The sequence below is a fragment of the Pygocentrus nattereri genome, chromosome 23 (assembly GCF_015220715.1).
Source record: "Pygocentrus nattereri isolate fPygNat1 chromosome 23, fPygNat1.pri, whole genome shotgun sequence".
NCBI classification, from domain to species: domain Eukaryota; kingdom Metazoa; phylum Chordata; class Actinopteri; order Characiformes; family Serrasalmidae; genus Pygocentrus; species Pygocentrus nattereri.
Window position 1 is genome coordinate 22,189,680 of NC_051233.1, and position 20,218 is coordinate 22,209,897.

The following is a 20,218-nucleotide window of genomic DNA, read 5'->3' on the forward strand; positions in this document are numbered from 1 at the left end:
GAGAGGTGTATCAGTGTCTTCTTCTTCTACACCACAACACACCACAATATGTTGTATCAACAAATCTGTGGTGTTGTGCCACCAGGTTTATGACTCTAACACAGGGGTGCACAACTCTGATCCTGGAGGCTGATGTCCAGCACAGTTTGGAGGTTTCCCTGCTCAAACATAACCTTAATCTGGCAATTATCAGGTATGCTGGAGCAGGTAAATCACCAAACTGTGCTGGACACTGGCCCTCCAGGACTGGAGTTGTGCACCCCTGCTCTACCAGGTCTGAAGTCTGTGGCTCTACCAGGTCTCAGGTCTGTGGCTCTAACGGGTCTCAGGTCTGTGGCTCTACCAGGTCTGTGCTGCTGCACCATTTTTCAGAGGTTTTAGTTATGAGGGCTTTTGAGGTTGAAGTATTTTCATAATTTTGAAAATGGAAAAAATATTTTGATACATATTTCACCCTTAAGCAGTTCTGCGTTGGGGGGGGGGGGGGGGTGGGTTTGGGGGTTTAGCATGTTCGGCTATTTGCAATCCCCTCCAGCTCAGAGGCAGCACGCGCTGAAGAGCAGCACTTAAGTTTATTACTCAAATCCTCTTACGGTTATTCTGTCCTGATTGGACGCGGGAACAGCCGGGACACGAGCAGCGTCCAGTCAGCGTCAACTTGCTGACCTCGCGGGTTGTAAACCTCATCCGCCCGTGGCCAAAACCTGTCGAACCGGCCAGCGTGTCCTGTAGACACAGACAACAAACTACAGCATGACGATGGCGGGGTTAACGGAGACACCTGAGACCGGCAGCGTTTGGGCAGAGCAGACATTTAGGAAGTGTTAGAGGATGAAGAGTTGATTTGTTCTCAGTTATGTGAGGATGACGGACACTCAAGAGAACAAAATGGACTGGATATATCAGCGGTGTAACAAGGATACGATGTCGAAGTCGCGCTTTTTGCTCATTTGTGGGGTAAGTCTCGTGCTGAGAAGTTAGCTTATTAGCCAGTGTGTCATTCGAATTATCCGTTCCACCTTAAATGGGGCAACAGTTCCATTCTACAGCCGGGATAGCAGATAGGCTGCACCGGTGTTTTAAGGTGGAACGGAATAATCCAATGAGAAACTGGCGTTGGAGTCTCTCTCTTAATTCTCCTGAGCAAAACGTCCAAAACATTTTCTCCGCCTGCAGAGGACAGAGAGCGAACTCGACTCGAATACTTTCTAAACACTTCCTTTTTAAATCCTGTTGAAAATCAACGCCGCTTCTTTCAGTGAGTAAGGGACCGTCTGAAAAGTGCAGTAGGTTACCGTGTACTGTGGGCTCAGCTATAAAAGGACTAAACCTGAATAAAGTCCCTTGTAGTAGAGACAGAAGGGCGTCGTTTACATCTGCTGTTTTCTTTTTGGTAAATCTGAAATCATTTTTCTAGCTTTATTGCTGCCGTGTGCTAAGTTTATTAGCTCATACAGCTAAAATTACGTGTAGTTTGAGCCTTTATTTTTTGAGTTATTTTTTTTTACAGAAAGTTAATTCATGGCCTTCTGTTTCCGTTCCCTGCTAGAAAAAAACAGCATGGACCAGTCTAACTGGTCATCAGCAAAAACAGCACATCATCACTGTCCAAAAGAAGTTGTTATCTTTAGTTTTCTGCGCATGTTGAGCTCAGCAGCTTTTCTTTACATTGTGCACAAATTTCATGTCTGATGGACCAATAGAAATGCCCCAAAATTGTTTCAAATAAAAATATTTTTCCATTATCCAACATTGGAAGTAAAGAAGGTTTTTGCCCTGTCCTATAAAGTTACCATTATTTTCAATGGAGAGCAATAATATGTTGGGTTTTTAGCTGGTAAAGCAGCACCAGACCTGCATTATACCAGCATAAACCAGCATGAACTACCATAGATGCTGAAATGATGCTTTTTTTTTTGAGCATTATGTCTGAATGCCATGGCTTGTCATGTGCTTTTAGCATTGAGAGCAGCCCAGCCAGACCTACAACACCTTTGAGCTCCACAAAATGACCCTCAGTTAAATGATACAGCATTTATTATGAACTAATCATTACTGAGCCTGTTACACATATGCAGATGGCAAGCTGTTGGTAGTACTGAGAGCATCCCTAGCTTAATACAATTTCCAACTGTGGTCAGTTAATTTTGCTGTGTATTTATAGTTGACCTAATGGCCATTAGCTTGATATGCAAGTGGAAAATGATTCATTGTTCTCAAAAGTGACATCCTCCAAACTACCAGCTTCCCAGAAGGTGTCCCTTTTGTTGAATTTTAAAGGAGACTTCCACCAATTTTGCAAAATTTCTGTTTAATTCAATCTCTAAAATGTGAACAGTCATTCAGAATGGTTTGGCATGAAATGGTTCATTGCAGAGGCTCAGATTCCTTTACAGTGGTGGTGATAGGAACCAGGGGTCGCCGTGTCTACAATACAGATATAGCTATTTTATTCACAATCCACTATTGGGGTTTATGTTGCCTCACAACGCTCTGCCTGTACCCCTTGAATATGAATAGATTAAAAAAAATAAGTTTCAAAACTAACATTTTCTCAAACCGAGTGTCTCAGACATTAGGACAATATTTCTTGTAATAACGTTCTGTGAGGGAGCTTTTAGAGGTGGGCGTCTGCTTCCCATCACCACCACTGTGAACAATTTTGACTTGGTAAGTTTATCTAGAACAGAGCTTTTTGCACCAAACCACTCTGAATGACTTTGTTTACCTCTCAACCATTTAATTGTGCAGAAAATTAAAAGAATCAGTGGTAAGCACCGTCTTTTTCATCACCTAATCTTTGTGATCTATTTGTGTAATATTAGAAGAATATTAATGCATCACAGCTTGGATTTTGAAAGTCCTTAAACATACAACCCTCTTACATTGTAGTAAGGAAAGGGTCCACCATTAAGCTACAATGGAAAAACAATTAGTAGGAAGTAGAAGTAATTAGAAGGAAGTAAAAGAATTTACAATGACAGATGAAGCTGTATAACAGAATCATCTGAGTTCCAGGTAGTTAACATCATAGTAACAATCCTTGTGGCTTTGTCCTGTGGATTAGAGCATTCTTTATTAATAAAATAGCAGAAAACCTGCAAACAGAAGCTTGTTGTATTACCAAATGGGCCCTACATACCAGGAACTAACTGGTTGCCATGAACTGTTGCCTACAGAATGACAGGTTTTGTCCCCCCACCCATTACTACACTATAAAAATGGTTTATTAGCTCAAACTAAAAAATACTTAATGTGGTAACAACAAAACCAAAGTATTTTTTAGGTTGAACTGACCAAACCTCTTTTACGGTGTACAGCTGAGTTCTGCACCTGTACTTATACTTAAAATATGGCCGCTGATTACCACAATGGAAATAAGACTTTTCTTTGGTGTGTATCTGTTGGTTTTGTGTTATACTAATTATTGACTCCATATCTGTTTGATATATCATGATTTAGACGATAATGCTGACCATCACACTGTACCCAGTGCTGAGGATGCTGGGGGTTCAGCTTCACGCTACACTGAGTGGGAGTTACGTGGCTGGACACCACTCCATATTGCTCATCAACTGTCCTACTGAGCAGGTGGCTAAAGATATTGGCAGGTACATTCGCACACAACAAGTGAATAACGTTAAGCAAATTCATAGGTTCTGTTTGTTGTATGTATGTGTTGTAATCTTACTCGAAAAGATGTACATTTGCTTTTTACATTTGTTCACATTCTGCCTGTTATTTTTAAATTCTTTTTTAATTCAATGCACATTCTGTGCATGCAGTTCGTCCAGAGATTCTTCATCCTTCGTGCTGATTGATGCCTTGTTGGTAGCCCGTTGATCCCACCCCCCAGACCTCTGTCAAGCCATAATGAGGTCACATTTTACATCTCTGTAAAATGCAGCCAGTCTCATACACATTGTGGACTACCAGTGTGGGCAAATTTGTGAGTGAACCACATAAAAGGATGACCACAGTGGTTTCAACAGGGGACAATTGTGCCTATAAGCCTTTACCTCATATTCAAGATGGAAGAGGCTTGAGCACCTTTCAAAAACAGTATCTGAAGTTTGGGGGGAGGGATTGCAGATAGGCCTGTCACAATAATTACATAATTGCCTGATCACAGTTATTGGGGCTTTCAAACAATTCAGGTGCTACAATTAGAAGTATCACACTTATAGGCTGCTCTGAACTTTGACATGATTTTCAGGCTTGTCACAAATATTACAAAATCACATAATCTCAGTTATTTGAGATGATTTCCATTATGTAAGCTTCCCGCAATTGTTTTCCATTAGATTTCACAGACATGCTGCAGCAAACAAAATGTGAATAGACTATGTTGGGTTGAGGCAAATAAATGTAAATAAAAGACAGTGGTCAATGCATTTATCGAGACGTCATGGAACTTATGAAAATAAAAACAGTCCGAACTTCTAACAGTTCTAACAAGAGGACAATTAAGTTGTTAATTGCAATTGTTTATGACAATCGGCAGCTAAACTTTCATTATCATGATAGCCCTGATTGTTGTTATTGGGTCTCATTCACCAATATCTTCTTAAGTCTGTTTTGGAGAAAGGTCCTAAGAAAAAAGTCTATGTCAGATTCATGACGTGTTCTTAACCCGCAGGATTGTTCGCACCTTTGTGCTCTTCAGTGTGTGTAGATTCTGTTCTTACCTAAAAACTTATCCCAAATAAGAAAACATTGATGAATATAAGAATCTTCATGAAAACAGCGTAAGTGGGTTTTAAGAAGAAATTTCTTCTTAAGAACGGTTGGTGAATGAGGCCCCTTTGGTATCAAAAGGGCTTGTCAGCCAGTTTTGATTAATGGGTACACAAGCAGCTAATTCTACTGTTAGCTGGCCTGAATAATTTGAATACTTGAGTCTGTTGGTATTCATTTCTATGTGTAGTGTTTGGACTCTTCATCCTTTTTTAAGCCACAAAAATTAGCCTAAAGTACGTTTAATCAGCAAAGGCCTTTGAAAAGAACACTATGTTAATATATAGAAAATGTTTTACAAAGTGCATCATAGCTGGTTTAGTTGAGCACATCTAAATTCATGCCAGGCATCCAAATCACGTCGCCTCAGAGCTCAACAACCTGCCTTTCCATGTGACCATTGGAGCTAAAATAGTAAAGATGCCTTGGAAAAAAATCACAAGTGGGAAGACTTTAAAATATCACGTGATAATAAAATATTGATTTTATTTTCAATAGGAAGCTGGTTTACCGAGGAGGCCGGACAAGATTAATCTCAAATATGTAAAGTATATTAACCAATGTGCTTCCATTGCACACTGACCAAGATCATCATTAGTATTGTCATAAGTAGTTTAAATGCTACAGAAAGTAGAATTCTGTCTATATTGATATGATTGAAGGATGTTAGATGTACGTCTAGATTACTAGACACTGATTACAATGGAAACATCCTGTCGGATGACAAAAAATGTCATCACTGTCAAAAGTTCTAAGACACTTTTATGTTCCAGACCAGGCTACATCTGTAGCATCGGAATCAATATTGTACTGAATGGTATGACGGTTGTTTGGCATTTTTAAAATATTTACATTTACATTTACAGCATTTAGCAGACGCTCTTATCCAGAGCGACTTACAAGAAGTGCTTTGTCTATCTAGAGAAACTATCTTTGCTAGTTACCAGTAGCTTAGAGAAAAAGACAGTCCTGAGCTCAGATACTGCTAGAAACAAGATGTCACTGCAGACACCAAGAGAAAAAGAAACAGAGTTGAATGCAGAACTCTGTGCCATTCAATGCAATACAATAACAATAAGATACAATACAATACAATAAACTACAATACAGAGTGCAGTACAAATACAGGCTGTGGACAGTATATGTCACTGTCCAAAAAATGAACATATATCTTCAAAACTGTAACTTTACAATAGAAGGCAAAATGTTATGTATGTTAATGTAAATTCATTTAAAGAAGTTTTATTCTAAGTAATCTTGGAGCACTTCTGTTGGTCCATTCATCATGAAATTTTCACCGTATGAGAGGCAGCTGCTATGTTCATGTGAGGTAGACAAATAAAAATTTTGGCAACAACGTTATTGTTTTAAAGGGTGATTGTGATTTGTTCAGACGCTCGTTCGGAATTCAGCAAGTATTCGAAGCCTCTAAGATGCTGTTCGGGCCAGTCGTAGTATTCATATGTCACAAAAAACAAGCCCTGTGCTTGGGCTCTGAGCTTCACAAATTGAATTTGGCTCCCAAATTGCATGGAGTTGTCAAGTGAGTCTTATGATAAGGATTGTTATGCAGTGCCACGAATGAGCCACACAGACCAGGTCAAAAACATACATGTGTGATAGGCTTGGCTGACAAGGCAAACAAAACCTTATATCATGTACTCAGAGACATTTTTATGATATCGCAGTTGTTGGAACAAAACAGATCACAGCATGTTAAATATCTCGGCACCTTATTCCACTACCTCATGTCCAGAATGAGTGCTGTGTCGGTGCTGCACTGTCCTGTCTGTTTACTGTGTCTAACGTCTGCTTCATTTATCGTATTTGTTGTTTCTAGTTAATTTTTTTGTTTGCACACTGTGTCTGCACGTTCACACTTTATACTTTTTGTTTCTTGTTGCACCGTGATGTCCCTGGAGGAACGTAATTTCACTCCACTGTGTACTTGTACATAGATGGAATGACAATAAAAGCCTCTTGACTGTTGACTTGAAAACCTCGTATCTCCAAAATGACATCTTTGCAGGAGAAGGAAAAAACCTACTTTACTTTTAATGTAAGTCAATGGAACCAGATTTTTTTTCCAAGTAATTTTGGGTCATTTCTGTTGGTCCATTCATCATGAATTTTATGCACAATATATAGGACCACAAGTACTCAAAAACTGAAGAACATCAAAAATGGAGATAAAACAGCAATTTATATGTGTACGTATACACATCATGATATTGTGAGAGAGACACAGTGCACTAGTAATGCTTCATTTAAAAAAAAAAGTCATTGACATATCTGGATACATATACATTTACAATATATATTATACTTATTTCACATACTGTACTAAATCTAATTAAACAATACCAGTTATGCTCTGTAATGAAACATGTTGTAAATATTGAGTGTCCTCGATAAGCTCAGAAAACCATATTGTTTAAAACAGTAATGATAAAGTATCATCCTATTTCCCACCTCTAATGTTTGCAGGTCTTTTCTCAGTGTTTTTATGATTTTTGTTTTCTTTTTTCACTTGTTTAATAAGGTCAGGTATTGTCAGTCTGTGTCAAAGAGAAATGTTTACAGCTGCATGTAAATGAGGTGTGTGTGTGTGTGTGTGTGTGTGTGTGTGTGTGTGTGTGTGTGTGTGTGTGTGTGTGTGTGTGTGTGTGTGTTTCCAAATGAGAACACTGGGCGTCTTTGTGTGGAGATGCAGTTGTGTGCCAGAGCTCCCGAACGCAGCACTTAGGGTCGAGTGAATAGTCCCTCTCACACTGTAACACCCACACTGTCAAGAGGGCTTGTTCATTTCTGAATAGAAGAATAGATTCTGTCCAAATGCTGCATTTGGTATAGCAAATATAGGATTTCCTCTCAGTCACAAGTAAGTCACTCCACTATAGCATGACAGCAAAACACAAGCTGGGGCTCAAAGACTAGCATTGCTGAGTAGTTCAGTGTGTTTAAAAGAAAATAGTAAGTATATAACTTTATCATGTACACACATTTGTGCTCCAGTCCTGTTCCAAGCTGTATAATATTGAGCTAGAACTATGGGCCTCATTCACCAAGTCTTCCTATGCTTTTCCTTAAAATTGTTCTTGAGAAGGGTCCTAAGAAAAAGTCTGCATCAAATTCTTGATGTGTTCTTAAACCACATAATTGTTCACACTCATGTGCCCTTGAGTGAGTGTAGATTCTGTTCTTACCTAAGAACTAATCCCAAATAAGAAAACAGTGGTGAATGTCAGAATCTTCATAAAAACTACCTAAGTGGGCAAAAAGGGTTTTTTCCCCTATAGAAAGTTGGTGAATGAGGCCCATTGTCCATTTACTGTGAAGCTAAGCCATATCTGTGGTTGAGTTTTGCATGTTCAGGAAGCTAAACCCACATACAAATGGGGGAAATAAACAGGGACAGCAGATAGTTTAGCTTTTGTAGCAAAAGAAACTGTGACTCTTTATTTTGAGTTGTCCTTTTTTAGATTAAACAAACGCTCAAAAGATCCTCAGTAACGTCAAAAACAGGGGTTAGGATTAGGGCCAGGGTTCAGGTTAGGTTTTGGGTAACGTTGGGTAAGGTTATGTTTTGCGTAATTTAAGTAACTTATTAACAAAACATCTACTTAAAGTAAGTGATATGTCAGGAGAACATCTAGATATTTACTTCAGTGTATTCAGATGCTTCACTACTGCTACTTCACTGATATGTTGTTGATATGTTACTGATAATCGGTTAAGAGTTTATTAATCATCCACAAAGGACCGCTAAAAACAGTGTTACCCTAAAATCTTAAAAGGGGCTTCTTAAAGTGAATCTAGCATCAGTTTGTTATCTAAATTTTGCAGAATGTGCCAAAAATATTATGACTAGCCAAAACATGACCACTCACAGATACAGCAAATAATGATTAGATCTTAACAGTGGTGCATGAGAAGGTCTGGGATGTATTCGACTGTAAGCAAACATTGGGTTCTCATAATTGACGTGTTGGATGTGGGAGAAGTGGGCAAGCATGAGTGACTTTGACAAAGGCCAAATCATTGCGTCCAAATGATTCGGTCAGAGCATCTCCGAAATGGCAAGGCTTGTGGTGAGTATCTAACGACAGTGGCCTGAGGAGGGACAAACCATAGAGTGACGACAGGGTGTTGGACGCACAAGGCTCATCAATGCGCGAAGGCAATGAGGGCAATCTCATCTGGTCTGAACTAGCACAAGAGCTACTGTGGCACAAGTCACAGACGTTTTCAAAGATGATTATGGGAGGAATGTTTTACAACACATAGTGCAGTAATCCCTGCTGGGTTTGGGCTGTGTAGCCACAGAAAGGTCAGAGCTCCTATGCTAACCCCAATCTGCTGGTGAAAGTGGCTACAATGGGCACATGAGTGTCAGAACTGGACCTTGGAGAAATGGAAGGTCACCTGGTCTGATGTTTCATGTTTTAACCTATTCGATTGCTTGTTTCTGGGTTAAACTGATGAACCATTTTTATAGGCTTATTATTAGAGATTAATATTTTTGTGTACATACACATTTGTAAAATGTAGAAATTGTAGAAACAAATGTATATTTATTTGTGTATATATTATTGTGTATATTTTATATTTAAATGTATATATATTAGGCTTACAAATGCAGTACAATGAAAAATCTAATAATCAGTCTTTTGCTTTAATTTTTAAAAATAATCGTTTGCTGATACAGATATGATTCTGATATCATTGTGCATCTCTATGTGTGGTAAGTCTCTCAGAGTTGGTAATATGGCACCCTTCAAAAAAAATCTAAATCTAAAATCTGCATAGTAAATAAACCACAAATGCAGCGAGTGATATTTCAGGCTGTATAATTTTATACCATGTTTTAGAACAAAAAAAAATCCTTTAGGAATACAATTTATGTTGCAAAAATATTGGCACCCCTTTCCATTATTACTATTTGAAGATGCCGTCACTTTCAAGAGTACCAGCCCTGTGGCGCTTTGCCTTAATGCTTAACGAGGTTCACTTTTCACTGCCATGCAGAATATATCTCGTTCCCTAATATTCTAGCGTTCACCCGTGGACTTCCCTCTTCAGTATATGCCACAGGTTTTCAATTCCCCAACCACAACCGCTTTCCCAGTTTGTGGAGACACAGGCTAACAAAACAGTCGATATTTACTACCAAAGACTGTCAAAGTCCATTAGGTTAAATCTGGATACTGAGAGGGCTGTTGTATAACAAATATAAATTTAACGCATTGCTGTTTTTACTTCATGATACAATATATTTTTGATACAGATGCTAATGTACCTTTCACATTTATTTATTAAAGTATCTGTTTTTTGGTTTTTCCCAAAAAGACAACAGTGCTTGTTGTAGGGATACCTGGCACAAGTTATTTACTTCGAGGACACAAAATAAATAAAAAACAATGTAAACAACAGTGCAAGATATAGATGATGCACATGATGCATCTGGCAAAACTCATTATCACGGCTCATAATAATAAAAATAGGGATGTATTGATACCGATCGATCCAATAACATCCTCATTTACTCATAGTCATACTCACAAACATGCATCACTACTAACATCCAATACTACCTGATACCATATGATGTAAGCCTAGTGAACTGACAGCATGGCAGTTGGGCACAAAGTCATTGGTCACTTTGTAAAACAGGATGCAGAGAGGCCTTATTGTCCTACCCATGTACATCACTGTGAGTGGTTTTAGTTTCAGTGAGCAGTGTGATATGAGTTAGCAAAGCTGCTATACCACAGTTTCTCAGTTTGTATGCTGAGTAGTCTGTGCATCAGGTTGTTTGTTTAATGAAACAGATTGAATGATAACTGTTCATAGACAACGCTGTCCTTAGAAGCTGCATTTCACATAGCCTGTCAGTCGGACCATTTCATTTTCATATGAAATGCTCAGTGGTCAAAAACAAGATTCCAACAAGATGTAAAACTCAAAATGCAAGCTCTTGGGATGCATTAGCCTCGGCTGTGATTCCCGCTATCACTGAGCTACAGAGACTGTTATTGAAAGAGAACGCTGAGGATCAAAACTATGAAACTTTACTGCACAGTTGGATAATTAGCAAGTTTTCTCCTCGCTCTGGTAACTGAGACATGTGAGTGAGTCTTCACAAATGAGTTGAGGTATAATTAGATACATAGTTACGTAAGTGAGGTATTACCACAGATATTTGCTACCCCCACAACACCGGCACACTTACACTCATTTCCCATCATTGTATTTGACCGGGAAACTAAATTCCCAAACAGGAGATGAGTGTGATCATATTATCAATGCAACAATTTTATTGTACATTGCATTTCATCTCCATATCATGCAGCCTTACTAAGTATAGGGAAATAAGTCAAAGTTGTATGGTAAAGATGCGGCAGGTTGAAAAGAGCTGGAGTATTCCTTTAGTGCTTATTAATGAATATGAAAATTCAGTATCTAATATAAAATTAACATGGTTTCATATCGCATCACGCTGAGTAGTTCACAATAAACAAGTAACAGAACTGTCATCTTCATGTAAGACACTGTAGTTCTTGTTCAAGAATACAAGACAAGCATAAAGTAGCAACACAGCTCAGCTTCATTTCTTAACACAGTAAGCCACACCTTCTACATTCTCTTTCACAATTCTAGCCTAGCAACACAGTTTGCCATATCACTGTACTATGAAGCCATTTCCTCAATTGCAGTTGTTTTTTTTCTGCTTTTTTTGCCATCTTATGTTTCTAAAAGTGACCTTTGTTCTGTTGGTTTTCTGTTTCCGTTTTAATTGGTCTTTTTTTTTAAATATTTTTTTTAATTTTCATTTGAAACTGTTCTCTTTTTTGTTGTTATTTACTAATCTCTGTGTCAGGCTGCAAAGCACTTGGCACTGCAATGTTTGCACAAAATTCACAAACTATACTTCATTTTACTTTATGTTTCGTTTTTTGGATGTAGTGGAAATATAGTCAGTTCATTATACAGTCCCATAACATTCACTGCTTAACGTCAAACATAAATGTTCAAATTCTGAACTTTTCTTTCCTCTCTCTTACCCTCTCTTTTAGACACATCATGGAGAAAAGGATGGCAGCATGTGTGAATATTCTTCCCCACACCTCCACCATGTAAGAACATGGACTTGACGGAACCTTGACCGAGCCACAGTCAGTACACAGTTAGTAGGGAAGGTCCAAAGTTAAACTAGTTGAGACTAGATTTTATATAAATTTTCACAAGGCCAGCAGTGCAGTAGGAAAGCTTGTTAAATATCAACTGGTCAACCAGTGTTGGCCTTAGGAGCACACATACACACATCACTGTGATTCTTATGTACTGCTGTAGCATTTGATTGTCTTTTTCCACTGTGCCTGTAAGACATCCCCACATATACACACTCAATAATGACTATTACATGAAATGTACTATCCATAAATTCCAGCTGTAACACAGCCCAATGGTCAGGTGACACCAATCAAGATTATATGGGGGTCATTTGTTTGGCATTTTTGAAAATGTATTGCTGCTGTCCAAAAAAGAGGTAACATTAAAGGTAATATAAAAAGCTATTTTAACTTGTTAATGTAATGGAGTGGCTCTGTGATACGCCAAATGATGTCGGGGGTTCGTTAAAAAACTCTGACATTTGGTCTGTGCACTTAATTTACATCTTCATTTTAATAGATTTGCCAGTCATGTAGTTACTCAGATACTTCCCTAATATAGACTACACAACAGCTCTGCACTCCACTTTCCAGCTGCGTGATAAGAGATCCTCACTGAAATTGAGCAGATCTCTGAATACTGAGTTTAGTGCTGCACTATAGTTGGCATGAAAGAAGGGATGTTAAGGCCTTTATGACTCTTGTTGGTTGTGCGTGCGAGTTAGTTTCACTTTCACAGATGCGGATGTGTCTGTGGTGAGACTGTGGATGCTGTGATTGGTGCTTAACTGTAAATATGCGTATGTTGAGCTGTAAGGCTAACTAAATGAGGTGGGAGAGTTGGTTTTATATTGGACATTGGCTGGATAGTCTTTTCGATTTCTCACGAAACAAATGTGCAGAAGTGATCAGACCTACATTTTCTCACTCCTGAGAACACCGAGCACAAACTACAACCAAATAGAACTTAAATTGCTGAACATACAGGCTCCCAAAGTGCACAACCTGGACAACTATGAAGGTTTATATTTTAACACAAAGTTTATAGAGGTTGTGGTGGTTATTTGGGGTTATTGTCAGCTTAAAAAACAGGTGATGTGCTGAGTGTATCTTAACATTTTGTTATTCACTGAACAATTTAGTGTCTCACACGTTCATATGTGCCCTGATAGACTACTGTACACTTAATTATTCAGTATATCTGGGATGAAGTGTTATCACATCATAAACAGGTTTGATCATTTAAGGGGGGCTGATTTCATAAGGCTAAATGTCTTACATGTGCATCATATGTGAATGTAATATGTGAATGTGTAAGGAGTGAGGGGTGTAACAACAACAGGTGGTCAAATATCTGAAGGGGACTGTAAAATGTTTGGGAACCACTGATGTCATTTTTTTTCACAAGTAGTTTGGACTAATTTGGTTCATTCATATTCAAATTTAAGTACAAGTCAAATGATATGTAAGGTTTTCAGTTTATGCAAAAACTAAAACCAACAGAAATGGAGATGCAAAGTTATTGCAGTTTAGACTTGGCTATCTATTTCTTTCTTTTGAGTCATTCCTTGGTGGGCTTACTGGAATCTTTTGGTGTCATTGTAATGTTGTATGGTCCACCTCCACTTCAGCTCCAGTTTTGGGACAGATGGTCTCAAATTTTCATCAAGCACCCTTTGAGACAATAAAGAATTCATAGTGGATTCCAAAATGGGGAGCTTGCCAGGCCCTGCTGCAGCAAAGCAACCCCAAACCATGGCACGTCCACCTCCATGCTTCAGTTTGTATAAGGTTCTTGTGAACCTCTCAAATGCTATGTTTGGCATGTCTGCTGTTACCGTGTACAAATTCTTCAACTTAGGATTTATCTGTCCAAAACACACTGTTCCATTAGTCCTGTTCTTTGTCTAGATGTTTTCTCCTTGCACTCCTCCTGTGAAAATCTAATTTATGCAATCTCTTTCTGATGGTAGATACATGTACTTTAACGTAAACTGTGGCAAGAGCTACCTGTAGGTCGTGTGATGACATTTTAGTATTGTCGGAGACTTCTTTGTGCACCTTGCGGTCTGCTCTTGGGCTGAACTGGCTAGGACGGTCTGATCTGGCCATGCTGGCAGTTGTTGTAAATGTTCTCCCCTTGTAAATTATTTTCTGGGCAGTGGATCAGCTGATTTCTAATTATTTTGAGATTTTTAAATTTAAATTTACTTCTTTCTGAAGTCCTCAGAGAGCTTTTCAGAGAGGTGTTACCACTCATTTCAACAATCAAGAGCAAACCAGACTAAATGTCTGAGGTTTAAATAAGAGGCTCCTCTGAAATCCTCTCGAGTGATGATGTAATCATTTGCAGCTGATGTGGTGCACGCCGCATTTTAAGTAATAGGAAATGTGGAGATGTCCTAACCTTTTCCTCACAAGAAAATTGCATTTCTATCAGTTACATTATACAGATTATTTCACATTTGTTCAGTTTTATTTTGTTTCATTATATTACCTCCATCTCTCTATATTGTTAAAATAAAGATTAAATGTCCACATGTTTAAAAAGGTAAAAAAAAAAAAAAAAGCAGTTTTCATGGGGTTTCTTGGGGTAGGGCTGGCCTGGGATAAAACGATAATGATAATTATTGCAATATAACTTTTCCTCGCTAGAGCAATAAGGTAATATTAATAAAAGGTTTGATAAACTTTTGATATAATACACCATTTTCACACTTCCACATTCTGACAACGGTCCTGATGGCGTTTTCTACTGCAAGGAAAGCGACACCACTCTGCTGTCACCAGGAGAGGGCGCACTTCCGAGTTTTTCGACATGATTAGAGAGGGAAGAGGGCCATGAGTAAAAAAGGGTCACCAAATATTTTAGCAACGTCTTAAAAGTGGAGTTATTCATTCCCTGTTTGAGTGGAGCGACCGGCAATCTGTTCTCCTGTGACCAAGTGTGAGTGACAAGATAAGTGACATAACTGTAGTGTCCTACAGTGAACTCCCCCTATATCATTGCTGCCCAATGAAAATCTCCAGAATATTAACTTTACAGGAAAAGGCAAGACACTCTTACCTTTCATTGTAAGTCAGTGTAAAGAGATTTTGTTCCAATTGATTTTAAAGCATTTCTATTGGTCTATTCATCATAAAATTGTTACACAATGTAAAGGACATCTGGTGTGTTGGAATGATGTAGAAAACTAAAACCTAACAAGCTTTAGCAGCGTTAAATCACATCTGCTCCTCTCAACTACAGCGCTGTTACAGCACTCAAAAAGTTCTATTTAAGTATTAGTACATTCACGAGCAACGATAGTGAAAGAAAGAGGGTTCATGTGAGTTACAGCCCTGATTTAAACGAAAGTAAACTGAGGAAGCTGTGAGGTATTGGAGAGGAAGAGAGCACTATCTTTCCAGGCTAGCTGTTTTTAGCTGGCTAACTTGAAGCAGTGCTCCATCACTCGCACAATACGACAAATTGAGAACAAGACACAAAAGCACCGCTTTCAGTTAAAACATACCTAAAAGGAGGACTCTGTTTGTCTGGTGTTAGATATACACTGCTCAAAAAAAATAAAGGGAACACTCAAATAACACATCCGAGATCTGAATGAATGAAATATTCTCATTGAATACTTTGTTCTGTATGAAGTTGAATGTGCTGACAACAAAATCACACAAAAATCATCAATGGAAATCAAATGTATTAACCAGTGGAGGCCTGGATTTGGAGTCACACACAAAATTAAAGTGGAAAAACACACGACAGGCTGATCCAACTTTGATGTAATGAAAACAACTTAAAACAAGTCAAAATGAGGCTCAGTATTGTGTGTGGCCTCCATGTGCCTGTATGACCTCCCTACAATGCCTGGGCATGCTCCTGATGAGGTGGCAGATGGTCTCCTGAGGGATGTCCTCCCAGACCTGGACTAAAGCATCCGCCAACTCCTGGACAGTCTGTGGTGCAACATGGCGTTGGTGGATGGAGTGAGACATGATGTCCCAGATGTGCTCAATCAGATTCAGGTCTGGGGAACGGGCGGGCCAGTCCATAGCTTCAATGCCTTCATCTTGCAGGAACTGCTGACACACTCCAGCCACATGAGGTCTAGCATTGTCCTGCATTAGGAGGAACCCAGGGCCAACCTCACCAGCATATGGTCTCACAAGGGGTCTGAGGATCTCATCTCGGTACCTAATGGCAGTCAGGCTACCTCTGGCGAGCACATGGAGGGCTGTGCGGCCCTCCAAAGAAATGCCACCCCACACCATTACTGACCCACTGCCAAACCGGTCATGCTGAAGGATGTTGCAGGCAGCAGATCGCTCTCCACGGCGTCTCCAGACTCTATCACGTCTGTCACATGTGCTCAGTGTGAACCTGCTTTCATCTGTGATGAGCACAGGGCGCCAGTGGCGAATTTGCCAATCCTGGTGTTTTCTGGCAAATGCCAAGCGTCCTGCACGGTGTTGGGCTGTGAGCACAACCCCCATCTGTGGACGTCGGGCCCTCATACCATCCTCATGGAGTCGGTTTCTAACCGTTTGTGCAGACACATGCACATTTGTGGCCTGCTGGAGGTCATTTTGGCAGTTCTCCTCCTGTTCCTCCTTGCACAAAGGCGGAGGTAGCGGTCCTGCTGCTGGGTTGTTGCCCTCCTACGGCCTCCTCCACGTCTCCTGGTGTACTGGCCTGTCTCCTGGTAGCGCCTCCAGCCTCTGGACGCTACACTGACAGACACAGCAAACCTTCTTGCTACAGCTCGCATTGATGTGCCATCCTGGATGAGCTGCACTACCTGAGCCACTTGTGTGGGTTGTAGAGTCCATCTCATGCTACCACGAGTGTGAAAGCACCACCAACATTCAAAAGTGACCAAAACATCACCCAGAAAGCAGAAAGGTACTGAGAAGTGATCTGTGGTCCCCACCTGCAGAACCACTCCTTTATTGAGTGTGTCTTGCTAATTGCCAATAATTTCCACCTGTTGTCTATTCCATTTGCACAACAGCTGTGACATTGATTGTCAATCAGTGTTGCTTCCTAAGTGGACAGTTTGATTTCACAGACGTTTGATTTACTTGGAGTTATATTGTGTTGTTTAAGTGTTCCCTTTATTTTTTTTAAGCAGTGTATTTCCGTTCACCCCTTAAACTACTACAGTAGAATAGAGAAATCCAGTCATCTGCTAGCTGGTGTTTGGATATTGTGATATACTCTGACAGAGATGTGGTGGGAGTGACGGCATTAAGGCGGTGTGATCTATCACTGACCTTCTAACCCTAATGTTTGCTGTTTTGTACTAAGTTGACGTTGTTGAGAAACAAACAGTTTAGCTGTTGTTGGCCACTTGTTTAGCCTCTGTAACGGGATAGCCGAGCTCTCGTCACCAGACGGCTAAAAATAATCTTTTTCTTTCTTAAATCATGACTGTTACAAAAACTGCAGCCGTGCTTTTCCAGCTGGTAAAAACAGCCCAACAGAAACTTTCTCCCACCCTCCCATGACAGCTTTATGAAATGTTCCACTGCTTGGCGAGTGTGTGTCATGTTCTCACCGTAAAGCATAATTTAAAACAGCAATTAACCAGCCAGGAGTAAATAGCCCTCAAACTTGAAAGAAATAATGATTTGACATTTATCACGATATGTATTGACATCGAACAATATTTTGGTTTATCGTGATAACATTTTTGGCCATATTGCCCAGCTCTAGCTGTAAGGAGTATGGTACTGTAGAGAAACCTACCGTGTCAGAATAGTTCACAACAGTGATGGACGTTTAATGGCTCCCTCACACAAAAGTATTACATAACTTGGTTATGAATACACTGCATGCTAAAACATTGATTTATAACAGTTTTGTAATAAGCTTTTGGTGTAATGCCAGTTTTATGCATACATGGTGTTTTAAGGCAAAATAATACATAAACAGATTTGCCACTACTTTATCACAATTAACATGACATAAAAAAGAAAAAGAAACAGGTTTGTGTAGGTTCACTGGTAGGGGTGAGCAGTATGATCAGATTTTATTGTAGCTGTGATATATTGTGTCACTATATGCTTTTTTGAGCTTACTGTGGATATCGTCAGTAAAGAACTCTGACCAACTAAGTTTCATTAGAAAGTAGCCCTGTTTAACTGGATTTGATGCTGCACAGTTTGTAAAACATTAAATAGAAATATTTGTAGTTTTATTATTATTATTATTATTCACTGGTCAGTTTGGATAGTAAATAAAATGGCTATATTTTGTGTTGTAGACAGTATGACCCTGGTTTCTATCACCACCACTGTAGTGGTTTTTCTAAAACAAACTACTTCACAACAGACCTCTCTGAATGGCTTTGTTTACATCTGAACGACTGAATTGTGGAGAAATTTTGGAAAATTGGTGGAATTCAACAATTTACCAATGGCATAAATAGCCGTTAGAGATAGTTAGATTTAGCAGCCCAGATGTTAATTTGAGCTTGCGGCAAGTCAAATTTTGCAGTGTGAACATCTGGCATAGAGTGTTGCTGAATGGATTTCCGGCAAATGTTAAATATGCGATATGTTGTTGTTGTTGTTTATCAGGTACTACTGGAAAGGAGAGATTCGGGACGCTTCAGAAATACTGCTGGTAGGTGGACTTAAAAGATAAAAAGATTACTTTGTTTATTTTGATCATTAGAAATTAATCAAAAGGAGGCAAAAAATTGTATTTGAATACATTTGAGAACTGAATATGGACAGTGTAACAAGTTAAGCTTGTGTTTGTGTCGCAGCTGGTGAGGACCAGAACATCTCTGATCCAGAGGCTCACCGAATTTATAACGTAAGTAAATTTGGCTTGTCATCATTTAAAACTATGAATTTGTATTCCTCTACATGTACAACAGCTGTTATTAAGTAAAATATGTTGTATAATTTGGCATTTCTGTCTGCTCCTCCAGAGCTATGCATCCATATGAAATTCCAGAAATCATCAGTTTTCCAATTGAAGATGGAAGTCTGTCTTACTTGAAGTGGATGGATGTTGCAGTTCCTGAGGTATGACCAGTATCCACTGTCTAGTGAAATGCACTCCTATTGGATGAAGACTTGAATGTTCAGTTCTGGATCAGGTATTATGGACTATCAAGTTGAAGGTGGCTTTGATTACAGGGATGGGGAGGCATGAGACGCCCCCAGTCTGTTCACAGTCCTTTGAGAGTATTTTTCATCAGATTGGGGAAAAAAACAAATGGCTGATCAAAACAACTTTGATTCGATTTCTCAAATCTTGGTTGAAATGTTTAAATTTTGAACAATTTCCAATACAGAGAAGTACTTACAGGTACTTACAGTACCTGAAATATTCAGACACTACTTTTAGACTTTCAGACTCGTGGCATACAGAGTGAGGACTTGGACGCAGGAGATATAAGTGCTTAACGGTGACTATAATGTCCCAAACAAGAAAACATAAAGGAAATGTCTAAACATAAAGCATTAATGAATGGAATGCTGACTAAAGTACAGCTAACACAGCTGCTTTTTCTCTTAGAGGTATTCAAATTAAAGATGTTGAAGAGTTGTATATTGTATAGTATAAACTAAACTAATCCTGTATAGCAAGCCAACCAAAACTATCCAGCTGAAGTGACTGCTAATGAAGGAAGAGATGACAGCACAACTGATAAAGTCGAACACGCTGAAAAGACTTTGTCTCATTGTGTTTATTCATGTTTCATTTTCAACAAGTTTGTTTGAATAAAAAGCGCATTTCTGTGTGCCATGTTTGCGTTTATGAACTGTGTATTATTTTTCTATTGTTGAGGTCCTTACAAGGTACTAAGACTCAGTGAATTTGATTTAACCTCTAAACATGAAGTGATAGTTTTATTGAGATTATGTGAAAACACAGAGACTGTGTACACATAGCAACGGGGACGCTGGTCAACCTTGACGGCTTATCTTCTCCCATCTGTTCGCTGAAAAATGGCTATTGAAAGAATGTACTGAGTGGTTGATCGCTAACTTTGTCTGCATATAAGCCAGATGTTATTTTTCAGAGACATGTGCTGTAGAAACACTGCTGCAGGTGTCAACTGTGTCTCTATTCATAGCGACAAAATGCTCTTTATCTCAGCAGACCAACAGTCACCACCAGCCACTGGCTTCACCCTGACAGTGACCCACTCCCAACACAGTTACCTACACAGCAACCCCTCCCTGATAACAGTCATGTGGTGTGCAGCCAACTAGATGAAATGCAGGAAAGAGGCTCATGGGAGCTGCGTGCCCCAGTCAAAAGAGGTGCTGTTTATGTTGTTGTCTGTTGG

The 20,218-nt window shown here is 39.3% G+C and overlaps 1 protein-coding gene across 1 annotated transcript; it reads left to right on the forward strand.

Moving 5' to 3' along the window:
• The first annotated feature begins 559 nt into the window (after positions 1-559).
• zgc:63972 (protein CutA homolog) lies at positions 560-19,683 on the forward strand. Its single transcript, XM_017697289.2, has 6 exons — positions 560-957; positions 3,463-3,611; positions 11,814-11,873; positions 18,489-18,534; positions 18,680-18,729; positions 18,848-19,683. The coding sequence occupies exons 1-6, from the start codon at positions 865-867 to the stop codon at positions 18,948-18,950; spliced, it is 501 nt and encodes a 166-aa protein (XP_017552778.1). The 5' UTR covers positions 560-864; the 3' UTR covers positions 18,951-19,683.
• The last annotated feature ends 535 nt before the right edge of the window (positions 19,684-20,218 follow it).

Bases quoted from the DNA above. Each gene is read 5' to 3' on its own strand.
- zgc:63972 (XM_017697289.2), top strand. From the start codon at position 865: ATGACGGACACTCAAGAGAACAAAATGGACTGGATATATCAGCGGTGT. The intron at 958-3,462 runs GTAAGTCTCGTG...ATCATGATTTAG, and splicing joins GCTTTTTGCTCATTTGTGGG to ACGATAATGCTGACCATCAC. The intron at 18,535-18,679 runs GTAGGTGGACTT...TTTGTGTCGCAG, and splicing joins ACGCTTCAGAAATACTGCTG to CTGGTGAGGACCAGAACATC.